Source organism: Fistularia commersonii, chromosome 12 (genome assembly GCF_037954325.1).
Source record: "Fistularia commersonii isolate RoL2024-O1a breed Wild chromosome 12, RoL_Fcom_v1.0, whole genome shotgun sequence".
NCBI lineage: Eukaryota > Metazoa > Chordata > Actinopteri > Syngnathiformes > Fistulariidae > Fistularia > Fistularia commersonii.
This window is the reverse complement of record NC_141295.1, coordinates 9,042,683-9,065,735: the sequence shown is the minus strand read 5'-3', so window position 1 is coordinate 9,065,735 and position 23,053 is coordinate 9,042,683. Positions and strand designations below refer to the sequence as shown.

Here is a 23,053-nt window from a genome sequence, read left to right as displayed (position 1 = left end):
TAACTTCTTGAAATCATTCTGACAGTCACTCAGTCTGGATTTATATATTTTTCTATTATGAATTATTTTACAAAAGTAAGCATTTACATGAGTCTTCAATGTTAAGCGGGAGAGAAAAAGACATACGGGAGTTGATGGCAGTCACATCATCAGGTAACAGTGAGACACTAAAGAAACATTATTTACAGTCTCCACAGATGAAACGCATGATGACACTGATGGAGATTACAGGTGTGAAAAGGAGGTGTGAAGATGAGACAGCTGAGATAACTGCATAGTTCAGGGCTGGTTTTCAACATCAAGTTCTTTGTTCATCCATTATAGATTAGACTGCAGAAATAACTTAGACAGACCAAACAACCTGTTCTGCCTATTTCTTAGCCTTTCTTTTCCCTTTTGCTTTCTCTTTCACGGAGTCCTCTTTCTTTTCCTTCTTTGTGATGTTGGTCTTCTTCTGCTGCAGGAAAAAATGAGACAAAAATGCAATGGAAACAAATGAATAACCCAACAGCACATACAATTTATAAACACAATTGTTTACTGTGCTGACTTGGGATCAGATGTATTAGCAAACATTTTAGTGGTCTTACTTTGATCATAGCATCAGATTTTAGGCTGTTGACCTCGTCCTCTGATTCTGGAGTGTCTCTGTCCAAGTCCTCGCCTCCTCCAAGCTCCGGATCTGCGCCTCCTCCACGGCGGCCTTTCTTCACAGTTTGCAGGGAGTACGGTGTCTTGTGAGTCTCTTTATTGTAGGCGCGTGTGAAGGCTGATTTCACCTTCAGAAAGGACCAACACACAGCATTGCTTTCAGGCATTTTCATAGAGTCCAACACAGGGCTGTTGCAATGCAGTTTTGAATGTCACGTGTAAAACAATATAAACTATGCCCTTGTGTAACAATCCTTTTATTCCAGACATATGTGCATCTGGCACTAGTGCACGGCACCCTGGCAGTTCCTTTTCCATTGGAGGAGACAAAAATAAACGTTGCCTTGTTTTGCAGCAACAGTTTTTGCAGCACAGGAATTAGCGGCATGAACATGAAGCAAAGGTTAAATAGGACCTTTCATTTAGACCTGTTTTAGTCTTCTGACTGATGGGTCCAGTCATTTCAATCAAACCATAAAATTCTGTACACATATGTTTCAGGTTTATATTGTTCAACACTGTCATAAATGCATTTGGTCATTAAAAAAGGGTATAAATGACACGTAACACGAATGCTTCTAACTGATAGATTTCGTCTCTTATGTGTCAAGGCCCTTTATCAGGTGTGAGAAGTTCCTTCTGTAATACCTGATACGGTTAAGGCCGAACAGATTAGTCAGGCTGTCTTTTGTTCACACATTATGATAGCCCAGGTGACCCTGCCCTGACCTTAGAGTCCAGTTTGGAGTAGAGGTCTGGGTTTCCTCCCCAGACACTGCACTCCATGACGCTGTCCACGTCCTCTTTGATGAGGTGGTAGTCGTCCAGGAACTCCACAGCTTGAGCAGCCCCCTCTGCTCCAAGCCTCTGGAGTGGGTGTAGCAGTGCCTGTCGCAGGTAGTGGAGGTAGTCCAGGTTCACCGCCTGTCTGCTGCTCATTGTCCTGCGGGTGCCAAACACATAGGAGAATTTGTGAACTATTGCTAAAATCTGTCATATTCTATCTCAAAAGATGGAGAATAACTATTTTAGGCTTTTCCTCATTCACACTGCGTTACTGTAACTCTCTTATCGGAGTGTGCTGACAGGTTGTTGGGTCTTAAGTTCATCCAAAATGCTGCTGCACAGTATTGATATGAACAGTATTGGTTCCCGGTACAGTTCAGAGAATCCAAAATCCTTCAAATCGCCAAAAAGTCCTAATACAATTAGATCAATTCCATGCAGTCAGATCGCTTCACGCCCAGGATGCAGAGCTACCTGTGTTCCCAAGATCCTCTTGTATGCAACCATCTACCAGTCTCAATCCAGGGTGTGGACACCATCTGTTTTGTTTAAGAATGATCTTAATGGGCTAGTTTTGTTGCCATAGGCTTGCTCTGGTGAGGGAAATCCCATGATAAACTTCTCTTACTCCTGCCACTATTCCTATCATAAATGCATTTTTTTTCCCCTCGTCAATGCATGATAGTATCCTCAGGTCTTCTCTGGAATCACTTGTCTCTCTTATTTTGCAGGTTCACTGGTGGTGTGGTTTGATCTACTGCAGCAATCTTGCCAGGCGTCCACCATTATTTTTTTTTTTTTGCTTGTCGTTCATGACCCACACATCCCCCCTTCTATCCCGCTCTCTTACTACCCCAACCGGTTGAGACTGTAAGCCACCGACATTAAGCCCGTGAACTGTCCAAGCTTTCTGCACCGGTGAAAGGCAACGTTTCCTCACCACTGTCACCAAGTGCTCACGGGTGAATGCTTGGTTTCTGTATATCATTTTAAATGACTAGACCTGCACTAAATGGAAAAGTGTCAGATGATAACTAAAACGGTCTCAATTTGTAACCAGATAAATCAAAGCTGACTTGATTCAACATTTAACATGACGTGTTTAAGAAGTAGGGAGAGCAATAGCATGGGTTCTTCTTACTTACTTAAGAGCCATGTGAAAAGCCAGCTCCTGCACGAGGCGTGAATGTTTACCGGTGGAGGAGTTCTTGCCAAGCCAGCTTGGAAAAGTGGGAAAAGAACTCATGTATCCTCTCATGAGCTCCCCTGGTATCACACTGGCATAGATCGCCTACAAACACAAAATGAACACAGGAACTTAAGAGGCAACAAACTGTAAGCTAAACTTCATTCATGCTTCAGATGGCCAGCGTGAACATCGGGCCAAATTCAGTTTGGCCCCAGGGGTTTGTGTAACCTGCGTGGGAAGCAGTGACCAGTTCTGCCTGGAGCGGATCCGTTGGTCAACCAGGTCTCCATCGGAAATAGAGTCCGCCGTTTTGCTGAGCAACACAAGGTGGGACTTCAAATCCCCGCTGACAAGAGCAGAGAGAGTGGAATTCACATTTAGGGGTATGAACTAAGTATGAACAGAGGTGAGGCCGGGATCTGGTTGGATGAGTTACCCTAAGGTGGCAGACTATTCTTACTTGGCAGCAGTGGGCCGGACGTGCACGTAGTTCTCCTGGACAAAAAGGGGTGCCAGCGAGTAGTCGTGGAAGAAGAGGTCAGACTTGTCGATGAGGCTCATGCGCGCCGTCTCCTCGCCTGATGCAAATACTCTCCTGCAAACATCAAACGGCCCCAGCTTCATGTCCTTGCGGGCGCTGGCGGCGTCGGATTTACACTGGTCATAGGTCATCGCCTTGTTCTTGGCCGACCACATGCTCAGGTTGTGGATCACCTGGAGGAATGCAGTGGGTTCAAGTGGGGGGTGACAAGGAAACATTTCTGACTACTTTTTTAACATTACATGATACTTTTCTCCCAACCGACCTGTCTGACATCCTGATTGGCGGCTAAGATGATTTCATTAAGTGCGGGGGGAGGGATTTTGATTCGCTCCTTGAAAGCAATGGACATCATGGCTGCCTACAAAATATTCAAAAAAACAACAACAGTCAGACCATAATAGGGTTCGCTTCAGTCGCAAAGTACAGATTTTGAACACCTTTCTTGTGATCGTGCTTTAAAAACATTTCATTTGGATTGTCTATATTAAAAGAGCATCTTCGCAATCATTCAATTTCATCCTTTATCCAGGTGGATTTTTTGAGCTCCATGAAACTGCCTGCAGCTGTCAAGTCACTTGGCTTCTTGTCGCCGCAGGATGTCAGTTTCTGTACCTTGATCTGTTCCACTCGAGGTCTCTGGAAGCGCAGATCGAAGCAGTAATTGGCCAGTGATCGGATCTTCTGGTGGTTCCGGTCGTTGCACATGCAGATGACGGGAATCTTTGAGTTTCTGATGAGGCCAATGAGTTCCTGAACAAAAGAAAAAGTCAGTACAATAGCAAAAGAGGGATGGAGAAGAGGAGGAGAAAAAAAAAACAAAATAAAACAACAGCTGGAGGGATTGGGTGTTTACCTGAATTCCACCACGGTCCTCATTGCCGGCCATGCCATCAACCTCATCCATTATCAGGACATGTTTACTTGTAACCTTCTCAGACATACCTACAGAGAGCACACAAACAGGGGACGTGTACCAGCACATCGACTTCGGACAGAAATTATTTTCACCTCTACACCACAACTAAAATGGGGGGAAAAAAAAGGACTTTTAATACAGTCCAAAAAAATGAACGTTTTCAATTGGAAATGCATTTGAAGCAGTTTGCTGCTCTGTGAGGCGCACTAGTCACTGGTCTTTCTTTGGTTGTTGTTCAGTGGTAGGTGAAAGTTGACACAGGAGAGCAGCTCCATTAGGCTGCTGATGGAAAAAGTGAGGCACAGACTTGTGCTCGTGGGCCCGTGATAGACGTGCAACGCACTAGCAGTGCAAAGTACTTGTAGTATTACGGTAGTGCGCAAAATATACCAGCAGGCCCACTCTGATAGTAATTAGATATTATCATGCAGGCTAAAAATAATTCATACACGGACTGGGTGTGGCCTGCGGGCCTCGAGTTTGACACGTGCCATAAAGTCTAGGTTGCTTGATGGTTCAAATGTACAACTGACGGACAAGAGAAAGGAAGAGGAGGATTCACCTTTATAAAAGTTTTCAATGCTGGTGTTATTGAGGGACTCGGCCACCACTTCCTTCATGCTTTTCTTACTCCGGGTGCAGCTGGCGTTCATCTCCACGTAGCTGAAGCCCAGCTCCTGCGGGCGAGAGCCAAAAAACAGCAAAATATCAAAGTTTGTGATCAAAAATTTGAAAGAGGCCAGGCAAAAGGGATGTACTCGAGACTGACCTCACACACGAGCGCTGCCGTGGTGGTCTTCCCAACACCAGGGGGTCCAGAGAGCAGAGCAGCTTTGTACCCCGACCCATTGTCTTTCCCTGTTCCAAATTTACCGAACCTGGCTGCTGAAGATAAACACATGATAAACCACTGAACAACTTTTCTTACAAGTCATAGACACAATATAGGCTTTGGTTCCCGGTTAAATAAATAATTACTGTTTTCGAAAAAAAAAAAGAACAACACTCAAAGACAGTTTGCTACCTGAGGTCTTGGACGAGCCACAGCTGTGGTGTTTGTGCCAATTCCGCAGCCAGCTGATCAGTTTATTGGCACAGCTCTGCTCCCCTTGCTGACCAATTACAGCCTTCAGAGAGCACGGGCGGTACTTGTCAACCCACAGCAGACTCTCACCTGCCTCGTTCGAGGACAATTTGGGGGCAACCGCTGTGGAGTTGGAAAGGCCGAGCCCCCTACGGGCTGTGTGGCCAGACCCTCTCCCTATTGGGGTGCCACCGTTTGCAGCCTGGCAGAGGTGGCTTTTCGCCTGGCCAGTCTTTGACGGGCTCGGAGTTTGAGGAGACCTGGAGTTGCCTTTGGAGGGAGATATCTTCTCTGACTTTGGGGTGCACTTTGCAGTCCTGCTTTTTGAAGCTTTACACTAAATGACCGGAGAAGAGGAAAGCTAGCTATGAAAGCAGCAAACTTAAAGTAAATGACTGTTTTCGGGGGAGATTTTCCAGTCTAACCTCAGCTTCTGCAGCAATCTCGTACTTGGACTTCTTCCCTGGTTTGGTTCTTATTAGCTCCAATAGACCATCCTCATCAATGATCTTGGTCCCCAAACTCTCTGCCTGGACAGAAAAGCCAATAAAGGGAAAACAAATTTATTTGTTTATTTGTTTTATTTAATTTATTTATTTACAGGTATTTCTTTTTTTAAATTGTGGCTACCAGTAAATCTAGTGTTCCTTGTAATTAATTATGAATGCAATGTTCCTGATGGTCTGGTTAGCACCTTGCATGGCAGCTTGCCATCAAGAAGTGTGTGTGTGTGTGTATGTGTGTGTGTGTGTTGAGGGGGGGTTAAGCTGTTATGGAATTAGACATGACTGCTTACTGATATCTAATACACTAAATTACAAATCACAACTTAACCTAATTCAATTCCCAAAACCCAAAATATATTTCAGAAAATGTTCCAATACATCTGAATTCTCACCTTCTCGAGCTTTGAGACCCCACTGTCTCTGCCCTGGACCAGGTAGGTTGTCTTCTTGCTGACGGTGACTGTCACTTTGCCCCCGTAGCGCTCGATGAGGGTTTTGGCATCGTCCCGCTCCATCGACTCTAGGACCCCCGTCAGCACAAACACACAGCCCTCCAAACAATTCTCTGAACCCTGGGAAGGGGGGGGGGGCACATAAAATACATCAGGAACATGTTTTTCAAGGGCTACAAGTGATTTGAAGACTTTTCTGTCAATGCTTTCAATGATGGCCTCTGAAGACTCATTGGATTTTTACTTTAGGGATTTCTTTGGATCCAAGAGCTCGCGGTCCATCTCTGTTGAGGTAGTTTCTGTATGCAGATGTGTTGACCTTCTTTTTCTCTGCATCATCTGGACTCGTGCTTGTACTCTGTTTACAAATTTATAAAGGAGGGCATTAAATGCACCGCTACTTGGAAATGCAGTCATCCATATGAAAGGTAATTTAAAATGGACGGCCCACCTCTGGTTTCTTGGGAGACGTTTTTAGTGCAGTGGGTGTGGTCCCTGATTTCGGTGTGAACGTCACTTCTGATCTCGCATAAGAGAGGGGCTCCTTTTTGGGGGAAATTTCACATTTCTTAGGTGAAATTTGTGTTTTTTTCTGTGTTTTTTTACATTTCTCGTCATCCTTTTCCTTCATCCTGGCCAGTTTAGAGCTGACTTTGACAGCGACAGGGCTCTTCTTTGGAGAAGGTCCCATCACATCCTCTGTTGTGCTTAGCCTTTTGCTGGTCTTTATTGGACTGTCAGTAATGGTCCTTTTGGGAGCAGCAGAAAGCTCTTTAGCGTCAGAGCCTTTGCGTGCCTGGTGAAGGGTGGGCAAATGTTCAAGAAACAGTGACATCATAAATTTATGTAGCTTTACAGTTGGCGTTTTAAAATCACCTTCTTCGAATGTGGCTCATTGTCCAGCATGGCCAATGTCTTTGCGAATTCCTCATCTTCATGAACCTGCTTTTCTAGCTGAGAAGAGTCAAGAGTTGCAAAACAAAAGCATGACCAAGGACAAGCAGAGGAAGAAATTAGTGTTAACATCTAAATTCAGGAAGTCTTTGCCAAACATTTTATCTCACAGTCACACAATATCATGTATAATAGTTTAGTATAGCAGACGATTTCATATGAATCTGTGACAGTTCTTTACAGTTCTGAGGGCAGAAACATGTGTAAGCAGATTGTAACCCATTCATACTGCTTGATTTATCCAACTCACAGATGAAAATGACAGATGTTATTCATTCACTTAAAAATGGAGGCTATAAAATAGTATTATAATTATTATTATTTTTAGAAATAACGCCCTGATAAGTGTGGATGTGAAAAGAAAATATTTTCAACTACTTCCTCATTTTCAGATGTTGCGAATTAATTTTCTATCATTGTAATTGTACTAATCAATCTACAGGACTGTCTCAGAAAATCAGAATATTGTGATAAAGTTATTTATCTTCCGTAACGCAATTACAAAAACAAAAATGTCATACATTCTGGATTCATTACCAATCAACTGAAATATTGCAAGCTTTCTATTATTTTAATTTTGCTGATTATGGCTTACATCTTAAGGAAACTCAAAAATCCTATCTCAAAATATTAGAATATCATAAGAAAATAATTTTTGTTTTTTTAATTGCATTACAGAAGATAAAGAACTTTATCGCAATATTATAATTTTCTGAGACAGTCCTATATAGTTGTAGATGTGAGCACTAGCGATAAGCCTACCTCCATATCCTCGTCCATCTGCAGCTGCTGAGCAATGAGCTCGTCACTCAGCTCATCCGAGTCCTGGGTTGGCTGAAAAAGAGAAGGACAATGCAGGGCAAGGGACTTATTCAAAATGGATAGATGTTGCAACTTTTGGGGGGAAAGCCATCGTCGAAAAATTCTGTTGATACTCACAGCTTTGCGTTTATTGGTGGCTACCAGCTTCTTATCTGAACGCTGAATGTGTCCTCTGCCAAAGTAATCAAGCGCTGTGGTGGGGGTGGGTTTGGGGTCCGGCGGTGGCACAGACTTAGGGGTGACAGGAACTGAGGGAGACTTAACAGTTGTTGTTCCCTGAGGGGAAGCGGATCTCCTGGGAGACTTTGTGCTTTCCTTGGCACGTGGATGAAAACCCTTGGCATCAGGCTTAGTCTTTTGTGAATTGCCATCCTGTCTGGATTTGGGAATGTTCTTCAAGGGCTGAAAGCTGTCACTCTCAGAATCTATAAAGCAAATTAAAGCCCCCCATAAAATTACCATACTTCCATCATCAAAAACATCTCAGCAACCAGTCATTTTTCCTTCTCTCTACTTTAGTCATACGAGATCAACTTCAAGGCTTCCCTTACAAAAATACTTAAAACATGCTATAATATATCTTTATATTACCAGGTAGTCTATCCAGTCCCTAAGGTGCCTTTTGCCTATGCTAAACGGGACATTTGACTCTTGGGCAGGGATGGGCCTAGGTGGTAACCAGTCTTCTAAACCAAAGTTCCTGGTTGGATTCCAAAGCAAAGTGTAGTTGAGCTAGACACTGAAGCCCAAACTATTACCCTGGCGCGGCTAAAGGGCTGCTCATCGTTCACCCATGATGGGTTAAATGCAGAGGAAAACTTTCACTGATTTTGTGCCTTATGTATAATTGAATGTGACAAAATAAAGAAATTTCATCTTCTCTTCCAAACTGCCCCTAGCCTTCTGGGTTCTGGGTTTATTTACATGTTATTATTATCTTTTTCTCTTGGTATATTTGCTTAATTTCAAAAACAGCAGGTCATTGAACTCCTTTAAGACATGACATCTTCCTCTTTCACGGAGCAGTGTTTGTTCGATGTATTTATTTACTTATTTTCAATTTTTCTACAATTTCTTTATCAGTGCTGTAATAGATTCCTGATTTCTTGGCCTGGTCATTTCCCACGCCCGAATATTTATACCAACAGCACAACAATAAATCACATTAATATTACCTTCTTCAGATATGTATTGGACTGGATTTTTTTTGTGTGGCTGTTTTGCATTGCATGTCTTCTGCTTGGCCTCAGATGATCTTTTCCTTCCTGAGTCCTCAGACTCCGAGTCTGGACAGAGTGGAAAATCAAGATGCATTGTTAATCCAAAACTGAGCAAGCACAACAGATGCCACGGCGTGAGTGTCTGTCTTTACGATCGCGCGTTTCAGGAATTGTGTTGTTTTCTGCAAGATATCCATTGCAAAAGTTGTAGAATTGTTTCAAACAATCTCAAGTCGCAAAGACTATAAGTTAATTTGGATGGGACACTTTGAAGATATGCTACAACTAAATGAAAATCGTGTGGACTGTTACTCATAACAGGAGCAGGGTGATTCGCGAAACCACTAGAAACCACAAAGCAATACATACAGTGCAGAGAACCCAGAATGGGTTCAGTGAAAGAAAACATAATTCTTATTATCTGCTTTGAAAGCCCTGATATTACCTGATTCTATGACGACACGCCTTTTCCGTTTTTTCTCACCATCCTTCTGTTTTTCAGTTTTGGAGCCTTTGGCCTGAAGCACATGCAGAGGAAATAATGACAATATAAACCGGGGAGTTAATGCATAATGGGCAGCAGTAGACGGCATTCCCTTGCCTTGATCGCGTCCTTCGTCTTCTTCTTCACACCCTCTTCTGAAGATAGGGGATTGGTGCTCCCATTCTGAGATAACTTCTGCGCTGCGGACTTGCTTGAAGTCGGCACAAAGAACCGCCTGATGTCCTGCGAGCAAACATGTTTAGCGTTTAATCCGATCGCGGTTCAACAGCCGCTGAAAGGGTGCCCATGAACTTATCTGCACGAATTTCCTGAGACAAATGAAACTTTTACAAATTATATATCTACTGTGTGCATTGATAGCGTGGAGCTATTGCTTAGAGTCTAAACAATAGATAAACTTTAGATTCAGGCCAACATAGCAGGTGGCGGTTAAATGACAAACGTGTAACATTTAGTTTGCTGCAAGCACTGGATGCTCGGCTTGTCGTTCAACTTGCGGCGAGTGGATTAACAAAACAATGGCTTCTTTTCACTTAATTCAGCCACTTGATTTAACATGACAAGTCGTTATCCGAGCGAATGCACAAATATGCAACCTACCATTGTGAACGTGTTCTTCCGTAGTTTTAAGGCTCGGTTAGTTGTTGGAAAACGAGGAAAATCGCGCAACTGCTTGGCGCGAAGCGGGATTCGATCGTCGCACAAAGATGACGTAGTAAAGCGGTTGCGTCAAAAACCTGCGACTCTGCTGCGTGCTCCCCGCGATTGTGACGCAGTTGGATTGAGAACATCTTTGTTTTTATTATTATTTTCATTTTTTTATAATTTTTATTGAGCACATATACCAAAAAAATAACATGGCTGAATATAATCGAATGCCAATTATACAAACAGGCATGAGGGAACATAAGGACATTCATTTGGTATACAATCAATCAACTGTAAGATTAAACAGCGTTAAAGGCCTGTGAGAAATGTTTAATTCTAGAAAAAAATAAAAATAAAAATATATAAATGGCAAGGGGAATACAATATGTATTTAACTCTGTGATTCTAAAGGAATATCAGTCATATTTTTTTTTATTTTATTTATTTTGTATTCATTTTTCCATACATTTTAAGGATTTTTTTTATATAATTTAAAATCCTTTATAAAGAACATAAAATAGGGGGATCAAAAATATCCAGGCAACCACTGACGCGTATCCAGTTGATGACAATGCTTCCCGACGCATGTTTGTATCATGTGTTTGGTTTTATTTTGTGGCTGATGGCATCTTCGGCTCCACTTGAAAGCAATATGTTGCCTTCATTGACTCCTAAATGCCCATCAACCCAATTATAATAGCATTACATATTCTCTGCAATGAGATCACTGTGGCACTTTGTCTTTTTTTTGTTTTGTTTATAAACTTACGTGTGGGAAGCAAGTCTCGTTACCATAATAATCGTCAGTGTGACCATGAAGACTAAGAAATGTGTTTTTCTATCACATAAGGAAAAAGTGGTCAAGATTTCAATAAAATGCAAATATGTTGGGGCCGGTGTCTCACTGAACCAGTCCCAAGCCCGGATAAATGCAGAGGGTTGCGTCACAAAGGGCATCTGGCATAAAACTTTTGCCAAAACCAAACATGCAAATCAATCGTAATAACCAGATGATACCAGATCGGGCGAGGCCAACGACCGCCATTGGTACCGATGACCTACAGGGAACCAATGGAAACTGGGCTACTGTAGGTCAAAGGAGAGGGGGAAGGTGTGTTTGGAAGCAGAGAGAGAAGAGGAAAGGCAAGAGTCTGGAACTGAGAGTGGGGACTTTGAATATTGGGACTACATCAGGAAAAAGAAGAGTTGTTCAATATGATGCAGCAAAGGAAGGTGGATATACAGTGTGTCCAGGAGACCAGGTGGAAAGGTAGTAAGGCTAGAAGCCAGAGGGAGCTGCATTCCGTTTTTGCACATCTAGAAAAAGCATATGACAGGGTGCCAAGAGAGGAGCTCTGGTATTGTATGAGGAAGTCTGGAGTGGCAGAGAAGTATGTTAGACTGGTGCAGGACATGTATGCTAGATGTGAGACAGTGGTGCGGTGTGCTGTAGGGGTAACAGAGAAATTCAAGGTGGAGGTTGGGCTTCATCAGGGATCAGGTCTGAGCCCCTTCTTGTTTGCGGTGGTGATGGACAGGCTGATAGATGAGGTTAGACAGGAATCTCCATGGTCCATGATGTTTGCAAATGACCTTATGATCTGTAGTGAGAGCAAAGGAAAATCTAGAGAGGTGAAGGTATGCGCTGGAAAGGAGAGGAATGAAAATGTGTTGCAGCAAGACAGAGTATATGTGTGTGAATGAAAGGATCTGGAACAGTGGAACAGTGAGGCTACAGGGAGTGGAGATCAAGAAGTTGGAGGATTTCAGGTACTTGGGGTCAACAATACAGAGCAACGGAGAGTGTGGAAAAGAGGTGAAGAGATGGGTTCAAGCAAATTAGAATGAGTGGAGAAAAGTGTCATGGGTACTAGCAATAGAGGACTGTCAGCCAGAATGAAAGGAAAGGTGTACAAGACAGTGGTGAGACCAGCGATGCTGTATGGCCTAGAAACAGTTACAAAGACGAAAAGACAGGAGACAGAGCTAGAGGTCACAGAAATGACGATGTTGAGGTTCTCTTTGGGAGTGACCAGGATGGATAGGATCAGGAATGAGTCTATCAGAGGAACAGCACATATTAGATGTTTTGGAGAGAAGGTCAGAGAAGCTAGACTGAGATGGTTCAGTCATGTACAAAGGAGGGATAGTGAATATATTAGTAGATGGATGCTGGAATTGGAGCTGCCAGGCAGGGGATCTCGAGGAAGACCAAAGAGAAGATTTATGGATGTAGTAAGAGAGGATATGAAGGTAGTTGGTGTGAGAGAGGAGGATACAGAGAATAGGGTTAGATGGAGTTGATGGGTAAGTTGATTTGCTGTGGTGACCCCTGAAGGGAAAAGCCAAAAGGAGAAGAAGAAGAAGATTTTGGACTGCAAATTGGAAAAAAAAGTTAAAGCCATCAACTTTTTATGGCTTGGGCATGATGAGAATACATCAAAACTAAATGTAATAAGATGCTGATATGTTTATATTTCAGTCCCCTCTTGTCAAAACTTACCTCCAGCTGTCAGCAACAAGCATTGAGCTATTTCCACAGTATGACAAAAGTGTGGCAAGTTATCTTTAAAAAAAAACATCTCAGTCAGATGTAACTGAATATACAAAGTCCAATTCCAATGAAGATGGGATATTGTGTAAAATGTAAATAAAATCAGAATCCAATGATTTGCAAATAATTTTCAACCAATATCAGAATCAGAATTCCTTTATTTACCAAGTAATTTTGCAGCTAAAAGGAATTTGCTTTGGCTGATGGCTCTAAACAGATAACATGTAACAGGCATTAAATATGTGAAAAATAAAAGTGAGATCAGGGTGATGGTGGTTGTCTTTCCCTCATGGAAAGACATGTTGCTGGGGTGGCGGAGGGGAGGGGGAGGGGATGTGGGGCAGCCCCACCTTCTACTGTGATGGAGAAGGTGGGGCTGGTGGGCTGGTGCTGGAGAATGGTGTTACGGGGGATGGAATCAGGACTGTCCCACTGTCTTTCAAAACGACAACTTTGTTCAGGTCATTGGCCAGGCGTGTATTGTTCATGGAGTGGGGGCCGGGTCTCAACCCTTTCCAGACAGAAGCAGGGTCATTGGCTTAGAGTTGGTGTTGAAGATTCTCTGAATACAGTTGTTTAGCTTCCTGCACAACCTTGCTAAATCAGTACTTTGCCTGTCTGCACATGACTCTTTCCCAACTCCTAAATGCTGCTTTGTTTTCCAACCTTAACCGTTTGCTGTCACCAGGGTTTTGTCGTTATTATAACTCACCCTGGTGTATGTTGGAATACAGCTGTCCTCACAGAAGCTGATGTATGATGTCACAGTCTCTGCAGACTTGTCCAGATCGTTGGTGGCAGACCTGAAAACATCCCAGTAAGTGCAGTCCTGGAGATCCTCCACAGCTTCATTGGTCTACTTTTTTGATTTCTCATAACAGGTTTGCAGAGTTTTAGTTTCTGCATTCATGCAGGAAGCAGGTGGACCATGGCCAGAGAGTCAGTGCAGCTTGGAGGACAGCATAATAAGCACTGCTTATTGTGGTGTAACAGTAATCCAGAATGCTCTTCTCTCTGGTCGGGCATTAAATATACTGTCTGAATTTTGGGAGTTAATGGTGGGGTTTCCTTTATTAAAGTAACTGACGACAATAACTATAGAGTCCGGGTTTCTCTGTTCCACACTGGTTGGCGAGCAAGCGTTATGCCTCTTGCACGTTGGCCTGCGGTGGGACGCAAATGTGACGGCAAACACTGGCACTTTAATTTTTAGGTAGCCTTATGGCCATGTGACATGACGTGACACCGGTAGCGCACAGCACAGGATTCCCTTTTTTTTGTTTTTGAAACTGCATTCACATGGCAAAACACCAAAAGGCAAGCTCCTGTACAACTTAGCTGTGCCAGTGGTGAAGAAACAACACGCCAAGACAGTGTTATCTTCTTGGATTTTAGATTTTTATAACTTAGTAAAACTGACTTATTTCTGCACATAAGCTTCCTTCCTTTCTTCATTCATTCTATTGAATAACTCAACCTGTGTTGTACTCCCAGTGGCCTTTAGGTGGGTTACTTTTTTGGCGCTGCAAGCAGGGTTGGAGGCTGTATGTTTTTTTTTTTTTATTTATTTTTTCTATATAGCTGTGGCTCTGCTATTTTTCTGCTCTCTTTTTGTTTTGGAGGTGGTTAGTAGCAAGTTATAGTAGGTTGGGAAGAACAGTGGTTGCATTTAGGAGAGCTCTCTTGTGGTCATTCTCAGTTATATGTTAAATTGTTATTTCCCTGATTAATTAAAAAAAGATATTTGTACAACAGAATAGTATTAAGTCATTTATTTTTTGCAAATGATAGTCAATTACAGTCGTTTTTCCCATGCTTTTGTTTTTTTCAAAATTTTAAAAGCATGAAATTAGAGACTTTTTGAGAAATTACATTATTACAATGGAATATATAGATATACACTGCTGTTGCAGGTCACCCCGTTCCCTAAAGACTCAAAGATGGATGAGGCAGATTGATGGGAGAAGTCGGAAACACTCGCTTTCATCCCAGCAGATGTCATCTGTGAATGTGAAAACACAGGGCACCATTGAGCTCTACATGAAGCAGGTCTTGGATCCATCAGTATTTCAAAAATACAAAGAACAGACAGTCTTCTGTTTTGAATTACAATACAGTTACAGGATGGTCATGTGAATAGTTTCTTTTATGAGCCGCTAAAAATGTCCACTTAGGATGAGAGCAGAAAACTGATAATTTACTCCAAGAAGTAACAATAGACATTGAAGTTTCCAATAAATCAGCCATATTATGATGGCTTGTTTGCAAAGGGTACTTATATTCAGTTTTTGCAAGAGAAAAATGGCATAGTCAATCTCCAAGGCTTTCTTAATACTGAATATGAGTAATCCGGTATGCAGGAATTTCTGAACAGTCTGTACAGCCTTGTTATCAAACCAACGGTTGATGATTGAATGCAATGAAGAAAATGATGCTGCTATCAAGTAATGTATCAAACATTGAAATTTAAGCACATCATTTCTGTGAATTACCTGTTGAAGAAGTCTTCATACAGCATTTTGTTGGTATATTCTCAGGTTTGTTGGGACACCAGTACGTGAACTTGGAAATTGAACCATCATACCAGAACCATTCTCCTACCTACAGAAGAAATGGGAGGGGGGAAATTAAAATTCACATATGAAAACAAATTCAAAGGCCCATAATAGATTGGAAGTAGTAGAGACCCTGTATCAAGAAATATTCAAGTTCTAGCATCAAACTTTTTCTGCTGTTTTTTTCAAACTATCTCAATTCAAGGCTCGGAATTCGTGACTAAATTTACAAATGTTACTGAAGCTTATTGGTTATTTACATAAATATTACAATGGTTCTTTGTAGCCAAATAAAGGTTCTAAGGTAAAAGGTTAAACCTGAAGATGTGGTGACCACCCTACAAGTAAGTGCTTAAACGAACATTCTTTGTGGTCTGTAAGTATGGAATTACCTCAAAATGTTCAATATGACCTTGTAATTTCCTGTTTTTTTATATATGTACGTGTGTAATTCCTTCACCACATATGATTAAAGCTTTATCCTGACAACCTGTTGCCCTTTTCCGGGAATATCAAATAGAATAGGATGAGTGTGTGTGTGTGTGTGTGTGTGTGTGTGTGTGTGTGTGTGTGTGTGTGTTTGTGTGTGTGTGTGTGTGTGTGTGTGTGTGTGTTTTACATTAACACTTTGTAAAGCACAAACTGAGCTAAATTACCTCCTGGCAAGAGGAGCCTGCAAGCCACACTTCCTTAGTAAGAACATTAGAAGATATAATGTTATGGATTTCCTGGACATCCTCCTGACTTTGTACCGATGCAAGGTTCCCACCGTGGTGTTGACAGTTTTCCTAAAAAAAAAAAGATAAAATGTTCAAGTATTACATTCGAAGGATGATTAAAAGATTCGTATCGAAGTAATTCTGTATCCAAATTGTCAAAAAATACCTGTGCATGGGCCCAGTTCATTGGTTCCTTAACATAGTGGAAACATGTACGATTGACCTGAGTCCAATTACCTGGACAAGTTGTATTGGCAGACAAGTCTGCTGGGGAAAAGGATAGTGGTAATGCTTAACCACCAGTGGGTACAATTACACTTTGATCCATAAGTAATGAACACACCAAGATAACTGCAAAGCAAGTGAACTATGAAAAATCACAATACTTATTACACAATAAAAGAAGTAAATGTATTTAAGATATTCTTGTGTCTCTCAATTGATTGGACCAAATATGCGATTTAGGAGGTCAATTTGTATCATACCAGTACAAATTCATATTTTAAAAAAGTTAGTATTGCAGAAGTCCCGAGAGATAATATATTTTAATATTCTATTGGTTCACTTTAACCACATTATTTATAAATTCATGATCTATATCTCTTATCATGAATTCAGCCTATCCCCATTGGTAGCCATTCAATCACTGGCCCACACATAGATACATACAACCATTCACCCTCTAGGGTAGTGGCTGGGGGTGCCTTTTCTTATCTAGTGCTGCGGTCTTTAAAACCTTTTATTTCTGTATATTTACCAAAAAAGAAAACCACACTGAAACATGAAGGTTTAACAATAATATGCAGATACCAAAATATCCATATGGGTTGAAATAGGGCCATTCCAATATACTAACTAAGTTCAGCAAATCAACCAACAATTTAAATCTAACACAAAGTCATAACTTGGTTTTTGGCAACTGAGGTAAAGTGAGCCCCTAAATAATCTGAAAATGTCTCTAAAATTGAATTTTAAAGCTGAAAATCGAAGAAATGTTAAGTCATTTTTTTCTCAGTATTAACAGATACATTTTATGCATTTAATGTGCTCAATGTTGAAGTCTATTTTGAGACTAATTACAAATCGACATAGCACTTCTACAATTGTATCTCTATAATTGTACTTTCATGATATACCTTTCTAAGATTTCAGTCCGAGCCAAACATTAGTTACATTGCACAAAATGAAAGTGTCACACCCCAGTACAAAATACAAAATATTAACCATGTTCCTGTGCTTTCTGAATAATGGTCAGATACTATGGAGCATATGACTTTTTGATGTTGGATAATGTTTGCCGATCAAACTATATAATAATGTCTTTGAATACAATCTGTGATATACTGTACATAAGCAAATGAATGAAGACACAAATAACTAATTGAACTGCAACCTACCAGTAGCACTTGTCATTGTGATCATGGCACAAATGACTAGAGACACTGCCAATGTCCTTCTGTCAGATATCATTGTGATTATCAAGAGGAATGCCAGTCCTTGAAAAGATCTGGGAACTTTCAAAGAGAAAAGTTAGCAAATATGGCAGTCACCAGGGAGAGGAAATTGATAAAATGAGTCTGGTAGCAAACCTGCAAAAGTATTATCTTGTATCCTGCCTCTGTTGTCCTGCTAGAGTGATGAAATCAAAACACACAGTCAGGTATTTCACTATTTGTACAGAGGTCAAGTAGCAGAGGATCCCGTGATCACCCTGCTTGTACTGTGTCTCCCAATGGGATGCAAGCATTGATGCCTTGAGGGGTCTGAACATCTGAAATTGGAATCTTATAATACATCATGAATCAGTGAAAAATTGTGTACCTAGATTGATCATTTACCGTATGTAATTAAATAGAAGTGTCACTGCACTGAGCAAATAAGACTTTGGTAAACTGGAGGCTCAGATAAACCAGTTTCCCAAGGTCTTATTTCATTACCGTGAGGAATGGCCGCCCTCATCTGAACTTGAGTTTACTGGACTTTTTTAATCCTCGTGGACCGTCCACAACAAACACCATGTCCAGACATAATGGTGCGCATATTTTTGTGGTGTAGTCAGTAATAAGGACAACATTGCAACTTATGATACCTCTTACTTTGCTTATGCTCAACATTCATTACAACAAGGTAACCTGAAAGACTTTAGTGACTGCAAAGCAGTTGTAGGTGAGAGTGTAGCCAGACAGCATAGGATGCCATAGGATGACTTTGGTGACAAAGCAGCACTGAGAACATTGAGGGGACCGTAGAGAACTGACTGGAGTACAAGGAGATACAACGTACGGTAAAGATAGAGGTAGGAAAGGCAAAACAAAGGGCGTACGATGACTTGTATGCTCGGTTGGCGAGTAAGAGAGATAAAGATGGAAAGGATGTACAGAAGGTCGGGGTGATTGAGGATAGAGAGGGAAATGTGTTGGCAGATGCTAGAAGAAGGGTGAGAAGATGGAAATAGTACTTTGAGGAACTGATGAATGAGGAAAATAAAAAAGAAGTAAGGGTAGAAGAAGAGGTGACTATTGTAGACCACAAAATAGCAGGGATTAGTAAACGTGAAGTGAGGAAGGCACTGAAGAAGAAGAAGAGTGGAAAGGCAGTTGGTCCTGATGATATACCTGTGGAGGCATGAAAGTGTCAAGGAGAGGCAGCGGTAGAGATTCTGGCTAGATTATTCAACAGAATCTTAGAGAGTGAAAATATGCCTTAAGTATGGAGACGAAGAGTGATGGTGCCCATTTTCAAGAATAAGGGGGATGTGCAGAATTGCGGTAACTATTGACAGATAAAGTTGACTAGACTCAAAGCAGAAGTCAGCATTTGTGATCACTAGTATGGCTTCATGGTAGAATGAGTACTACAGATGCACTATTTGCTTTGAGAATGCTAATAGAGAAGTTCAGAGAAGGGCAGAGGGAGCTGCATTGCGTTTTTGTAGATCTAGAATAAGCATATGACAGGGTGCCAAGAGAGGAGCTCTGGTATTGTATGAGGAAGTCTGGAGTGTCAGAGAGGTATGTTAGACTGGTGCAGGACATGTATGCTAGCTGTGAGACAGTGGTGCAGTGTGCTGTAGGGGTAGCAGAGAAGTTAAAGGTGAAGGTGGGGCTTCATCAGGGATCAGCTCTGAGCCCTTTCTTGCTTGCAGTGATGATGGACAGACTGACAGATGAGGTTAGACAGGAAAATCCATGGACCATGATGTTTTCAGATGACATTGTGATCTGTAGTGAGAGCAGAGAACAGGTTGAGAAAAATCTAGAGGTGGAGGTATGCGCTGGAATGGAGAGGATGAAAGTTACTCACAGGAAGACAGAGTATATGTGTGTGAATAAGAGGAACCCGGGTGAGATGGTGAGGCTACAGGGAGTGGGGATCAAGAAGTTGGAGGATTTCAGGTACTTGGGGTCAACAATACAGAGCAACGGAGAGTGTGGAAAAGAGAAGGGTTCAAGCTAGTTGGAATGGGTGGAGAAAAGTGTCATAGGTACTATGCAATAGAAGACTATTTGCCAGAATGAAAGGAAAGGTGTACAAGACAGTGGTGAGAACAGCAATATTGTATGGCCTAGAAACAGTAACAATGATGGAAAGACAGGAAGCAGAGCTAGAGGTTGCAGAGATGACGATGTTGAGGTTTTCTTTGGGAGTGACCAGGATGGATAGGATCAGGAATGAGTCTTTCAAAGGAACAGCACATATTAGATGTTTTGGAGAGAAGGTCAGAGAAGCCAGACTGAGGTGGTTCAGTCATGCACAAAGGAGGGATAGAGAATATATTGGTAGACGGATGCTGGAATTGGAGCTGCCCGGCAGGAGGTCTACAGGAAGACCAAAGAGAAGATATATGGACTTAGTGAGAGAGGATATGAAGGTAATTTGTGTGAGAGGGGAGGATACAGAGAATAGGGTTAGATGGAGAAGGTTGAATCGCTGTGGCGACCCCTGACGGAAAAAGCTGAAAGGAGAAGAATATTTGATTCATTTGCTTAGTTACTGCTGTGCAATAATTTACATACTGCCTGTACTTTTTTCAGTACATGTCTGTAAGCTCTCTCTGAAACTGTTGTGTGTTGTCGTATTGTCAAGCGTTATTGTTGGTTATTGTCTATCGCTATGTGACTGGTGAGAAGTAGCATACAAAGTAGGAATTTCTTTGCAATGTCTGAATCACCATGTTCTTATAACATATATCACAATAAAAATCTTGAATCTTTAGTGCAAGGAGAGGGGGCCAGGAAGGTGCAGTAGTTTGAATATGTAGGATTCATGTAGAAGAGGGGAAGTAACAAATGGAGGCAAGGGAGAGTTAATGAGGTGTGTCAGGGTTTATCTCTGACAAAAAACGGCATTCATAAGAATGAAGGGAAAAATTATATCACAGCGATTAGAGCAGGCCTTCTTTACAGTTTAGCGACAGGGGCTCTGACCAAAAGATAGGAGGCAGAGCTGGTGCTTTCAGAACTAAAGAGGATTTTCTTTTGAAATAATGGGCATAGATAAATGAGCCCATCAAGTGCAGGATTCCTGCAGTGGTTTGCACTTCCATCTCACAGCAAAAAGGGTTTCCTGGTTTTATGTTCCCTGTAGCTATGCAGGTTTTCTCTAGGTTGTCAAGGTTCATTTCACAATCCAGAATCATGCAGCACTTTAATTTAAGACATTTGAATGGGACCAAATGCTGGTCAGTTCAGGGTGTATCCCTCCTTTTGCCCAATGACAGTTTGGATGGGCTCCCACGCCACTCGAGTGCATGATAAGCTGTATAAACAATGGATGAATGTTTAAATGAGTCCAAGAGCTTAAGAACACGTTCACAGCATGAATCTAAATCTAACTGTGGTTTGGAATAACTATGATATTAAAATGTCACCAGAAAGAATGGCCTCAAGCCGTTGATATGGTGTCAAATAGATTTTTCATCAATCACATCCGAAAGCATTTTAGCAATGTTAGTACAGCGCTACTTGACAGAAATTTAAAACAAATAATAGTTTTTGCAGCGCATTGTGACCTCTCAACAGCTTATCGTGGTGGTGGGGGGGTTGTGTGTCCCAGCGATCCTATGACCAAGTTGACAGAGGCCTTATGCACCTCGTCAGGTCACCCGATGCAAACAGGTCTCGTGTGAAGGAGCACACAGAGCGTGGCTCGGAAGACCCCGATTAGGAGATAACAAAAGGACCTGGTTTTTCCTTGCCTTAACATTCTTCTTTGGAGCAAAGCCCGGGGACAGGGCTAGATGGATGAGTGCCTGGCGGCCCATAAAAATGTTGATAAAAAATGTGGTTGAGTCTTTGAGTTGGTGGCTTACCTTTTCTGCAGTAGTGGTACTTTCTTCAGATAACAAGTTGCTAGCATAGTAAAAATGCTAAATGTTGTTTTCCATCGTGGTTGCAACACTTTCCCAACCAAGTAAACACTGGACCCTGGGACATAATTCAGTGAAAAATTAATATGCATCTAGCTATTTGCTGAAAACTGACGGTCGGATTTCTGCTCTGTTTTGAGATCGAGTCAAGAGAAGAACAGATACTTTGCATTGGACATTTATCAATGGCCATAGGAAAAAAAACATGCAATGGATCCTACAAATGCAAATATCTAAACGGCCAAAGGTTTTACCGTTGATGTGAATCTGAAGTGCATGCCGGAGAAAACAATGTTGTGTGGTGGATGTGGCCAACAGGTGGTAGTTTGCCCACCTCTATTTTAAATAAAGATGGCATGGTGGTTTGTACCATCAGGACTTCCTGGTTTATGTTCCCTATGTCTGCATGAGTTCTCTAGGCTCTAAAGGCTCCTCTCGAAATCCAAAATCATGCAGCACTTTAATTGTGAGGCATCTGAGTAGGATCAAATGATGGCTGATCCAGGGTGTACTCTTCCTCTTTCCCAATGATAGCTTGGATTGGCTCCAACATTGCCCAAGTACACGATAACCTGTATAAACAATGCATGAATGTTTAAACGAGTGCAAGAGCTTTAGCAGATGTTCACAGCATGAACCGAAACTGGATCTTACTCTGGTTTGAAATCGTAAAATGCCACAAAAAAAAGGCCTCAATCATCCAGTTTATATGGTGTCAGATAGATTTTTCAATATCCACATCCAAAAGCATTTTAGTAAATTTACTACATAGCTACTTGACAGAAATGTAAAAGAAGTTATACTTCTGGGATAATTGGAGGTAACACATGTTGTTACAGAGCATGAAAACTAAAAAAAAAGGATTTAGTAGGGGATTTGTTTTTTTTATCTTTGAACAATAAAATTAAAGGATTTTGTCGGCTCTAAAGAACGATAGATTTTCATAGTGATTCAGTTTAAGGAGGCCCATGCGGTATGGTGTATAACTCTGGCAGAACCAAATTTCACTCTGGTTAACGTACTTGTGATGCAACGGGACGTAAGGAATGCGAACTGTGAATCAATGATATGTCTGGGAGATGAAATTGGGAAGGCTTAGAAATTCATTGGCTGATACTAATTTGACTGAAAAAGAAACATTACCAAACACTATTCTAACAATTTGGAGAGCTTTAGAGACTTTCTGATTTCTTTGAGCATATTTATATGGATAGATATATGGAGAGAGCCTGTAATGACGACAAATAAAAGTGAAAAATTACTTGAGATGTGTGGCCTCGGGGCCTTTGCGAAACAAAGACTATGATTACACATCTGCAGAGAATAAGGTGAGAGGAAAATATATTTCAAATTAATGAATGAATGCTGACAAGAAATAGCGCTACCTGGACTGGGTTTTCAATAGATGTTAGCTAACTCTACAGTGACTAAACTGGGGAGCCATCAGACTGCATGTTCTATTTGTGCTCAACAGATGATCCAACCAACAGCCCTGCAACTGATGCTGTGGATGGAGCAAATTCAGCTTTTCCTCCCAACTGGCAGGTCTACAACAATCGCTGCTACCTTTATGATGCAAC

The 23,053-nt window shown here is 41.5% G+C and overlaps 2 protein-coding genes across 4 annotated transcripts; both read right to left on the bottom strand.

Moving 5' to 3' along the window:
* Positions 1-33: 33 nt before the first annotated feature.
* rfc1 (replication factor C (activator 1) 1) lies at positions 34-10,335 on the bottom strand. The gene is made up of 23 exons (XM_086156880.1): positions 10,230-10,335; positions 9,726-9,851; positions 9,570-9,642; positions 9,080-9,190; positions 8,022-8,329; positions 7,845-7,916; positions 7,005-7,082; positions 6,580-6,924; positions 6,373-6,486; positions 6,069-6,248; positions 5,596-5,700; positions 5,111-5,507; positions 4,856-4,971; positions 4,649-4,763; positions 4,024-4,112; positions 3,783-3,920; positions 3,433-3,528; positions 3,087-3,340; positions 2,855-2,972; positions 2,583-2,728; positions 1,381-1,594; positions 591-779; positions 34-457 (listed from the first exon to the last, which is right to left on the bottom strand). Exons 1-23 carry the CDS (start codon positions 10,230-10,232, stop codon positions 371-373), a joined length of 3,474 nt encoding a protein of 1,157 aa, XP_086013006.1. The 5' UTR covers positions 10,233-10,335; the 3' UTR covers positions 34-370.
* A 4,253-nt stretch (positions 10,336-14,588) lies between these two features.
* LOC147228715 (type-2 ice-structuring protein-like) lies at positions 14,589-17,865 on the bottom strand. Of its 3 annotated transcripts, none has more exons than XM_086156092.1 (6): positions 17,695-17,865; positions 17,503-17,619; positions 16,272-16,369; positions 16,043-16,174; positions 15,324-15,432; positions 14,589-14,833 (listed from the first exon to the last, which is right to left on the bottom strand). In XM_086156092.1, exons 2-6 carry the CDS (start codon positions 17,573-17,575, stop codon positions 14,766-14,768), a joined length of 480 nt encoding a protein of 159 aa, XP_086012218.1. In that variant the 5' UTR covers positions 17,576-17,619; positions 17,695-17,865; the 3' UTR covers positions 14,589-14,765. The 3 variants fall into 3 exon arrangements, with proteins under 3 accessions (XP_086012218.1, XP_086012217.1, XP_086012216.1); XM_086156091.1 differs by having other exon boundaries at positions 16,272-16,372; positions 17,695-17,864; XM_086156090.1 differs by having other exon boundaries at positions 16,272-16,396; positions 17,695-17,835.
* Positions 17,866-23,053: the final 5,188 nt, after the last annotated feature.

Excerpts from the sequence above, each read along its gene's own strand:
- rfc1 (XM_086156880.1), bottom strand. Across the intron at positions 7,083-7,844 it reads AGATGGACGAGGATATGGAG|CTAGAAAAGCAGGTTCATGA; the intron begins GTAGGCTTATCG and ends GACTCTTCTCAG. Across the intron at positions 1,595-2,582 it reads GCTTTTCACATGGCTCTTAA|GACAATGAGCAGCAGACAGG; the intron begins GTAAGTAAGAAG and ends TGGCACCCGCAG.
- LOC147228715 (XM_086156090.1), bottom strand. The coding sequence starts at position 17,575 with ATGATATCTGACAGAAGGACATTGGCAGTGTCTCTAGTCATTTGTGCC. Across the intron at positions 16,175-16,271 it reads TGAACTGGGCCCATGCACAG|GAAAACTGTCAACACCACGG; the intron begins GTATTTTTTGAC and ends TTTTTTTTTTAG. Across the intron at positions 14,834-15,323 it reads TATGAAGACTTCTTCAACAG|ATGACATCTGCTGGGATGAA; the intron begins GTAATTCACAGA and ends TCACATTCACAG.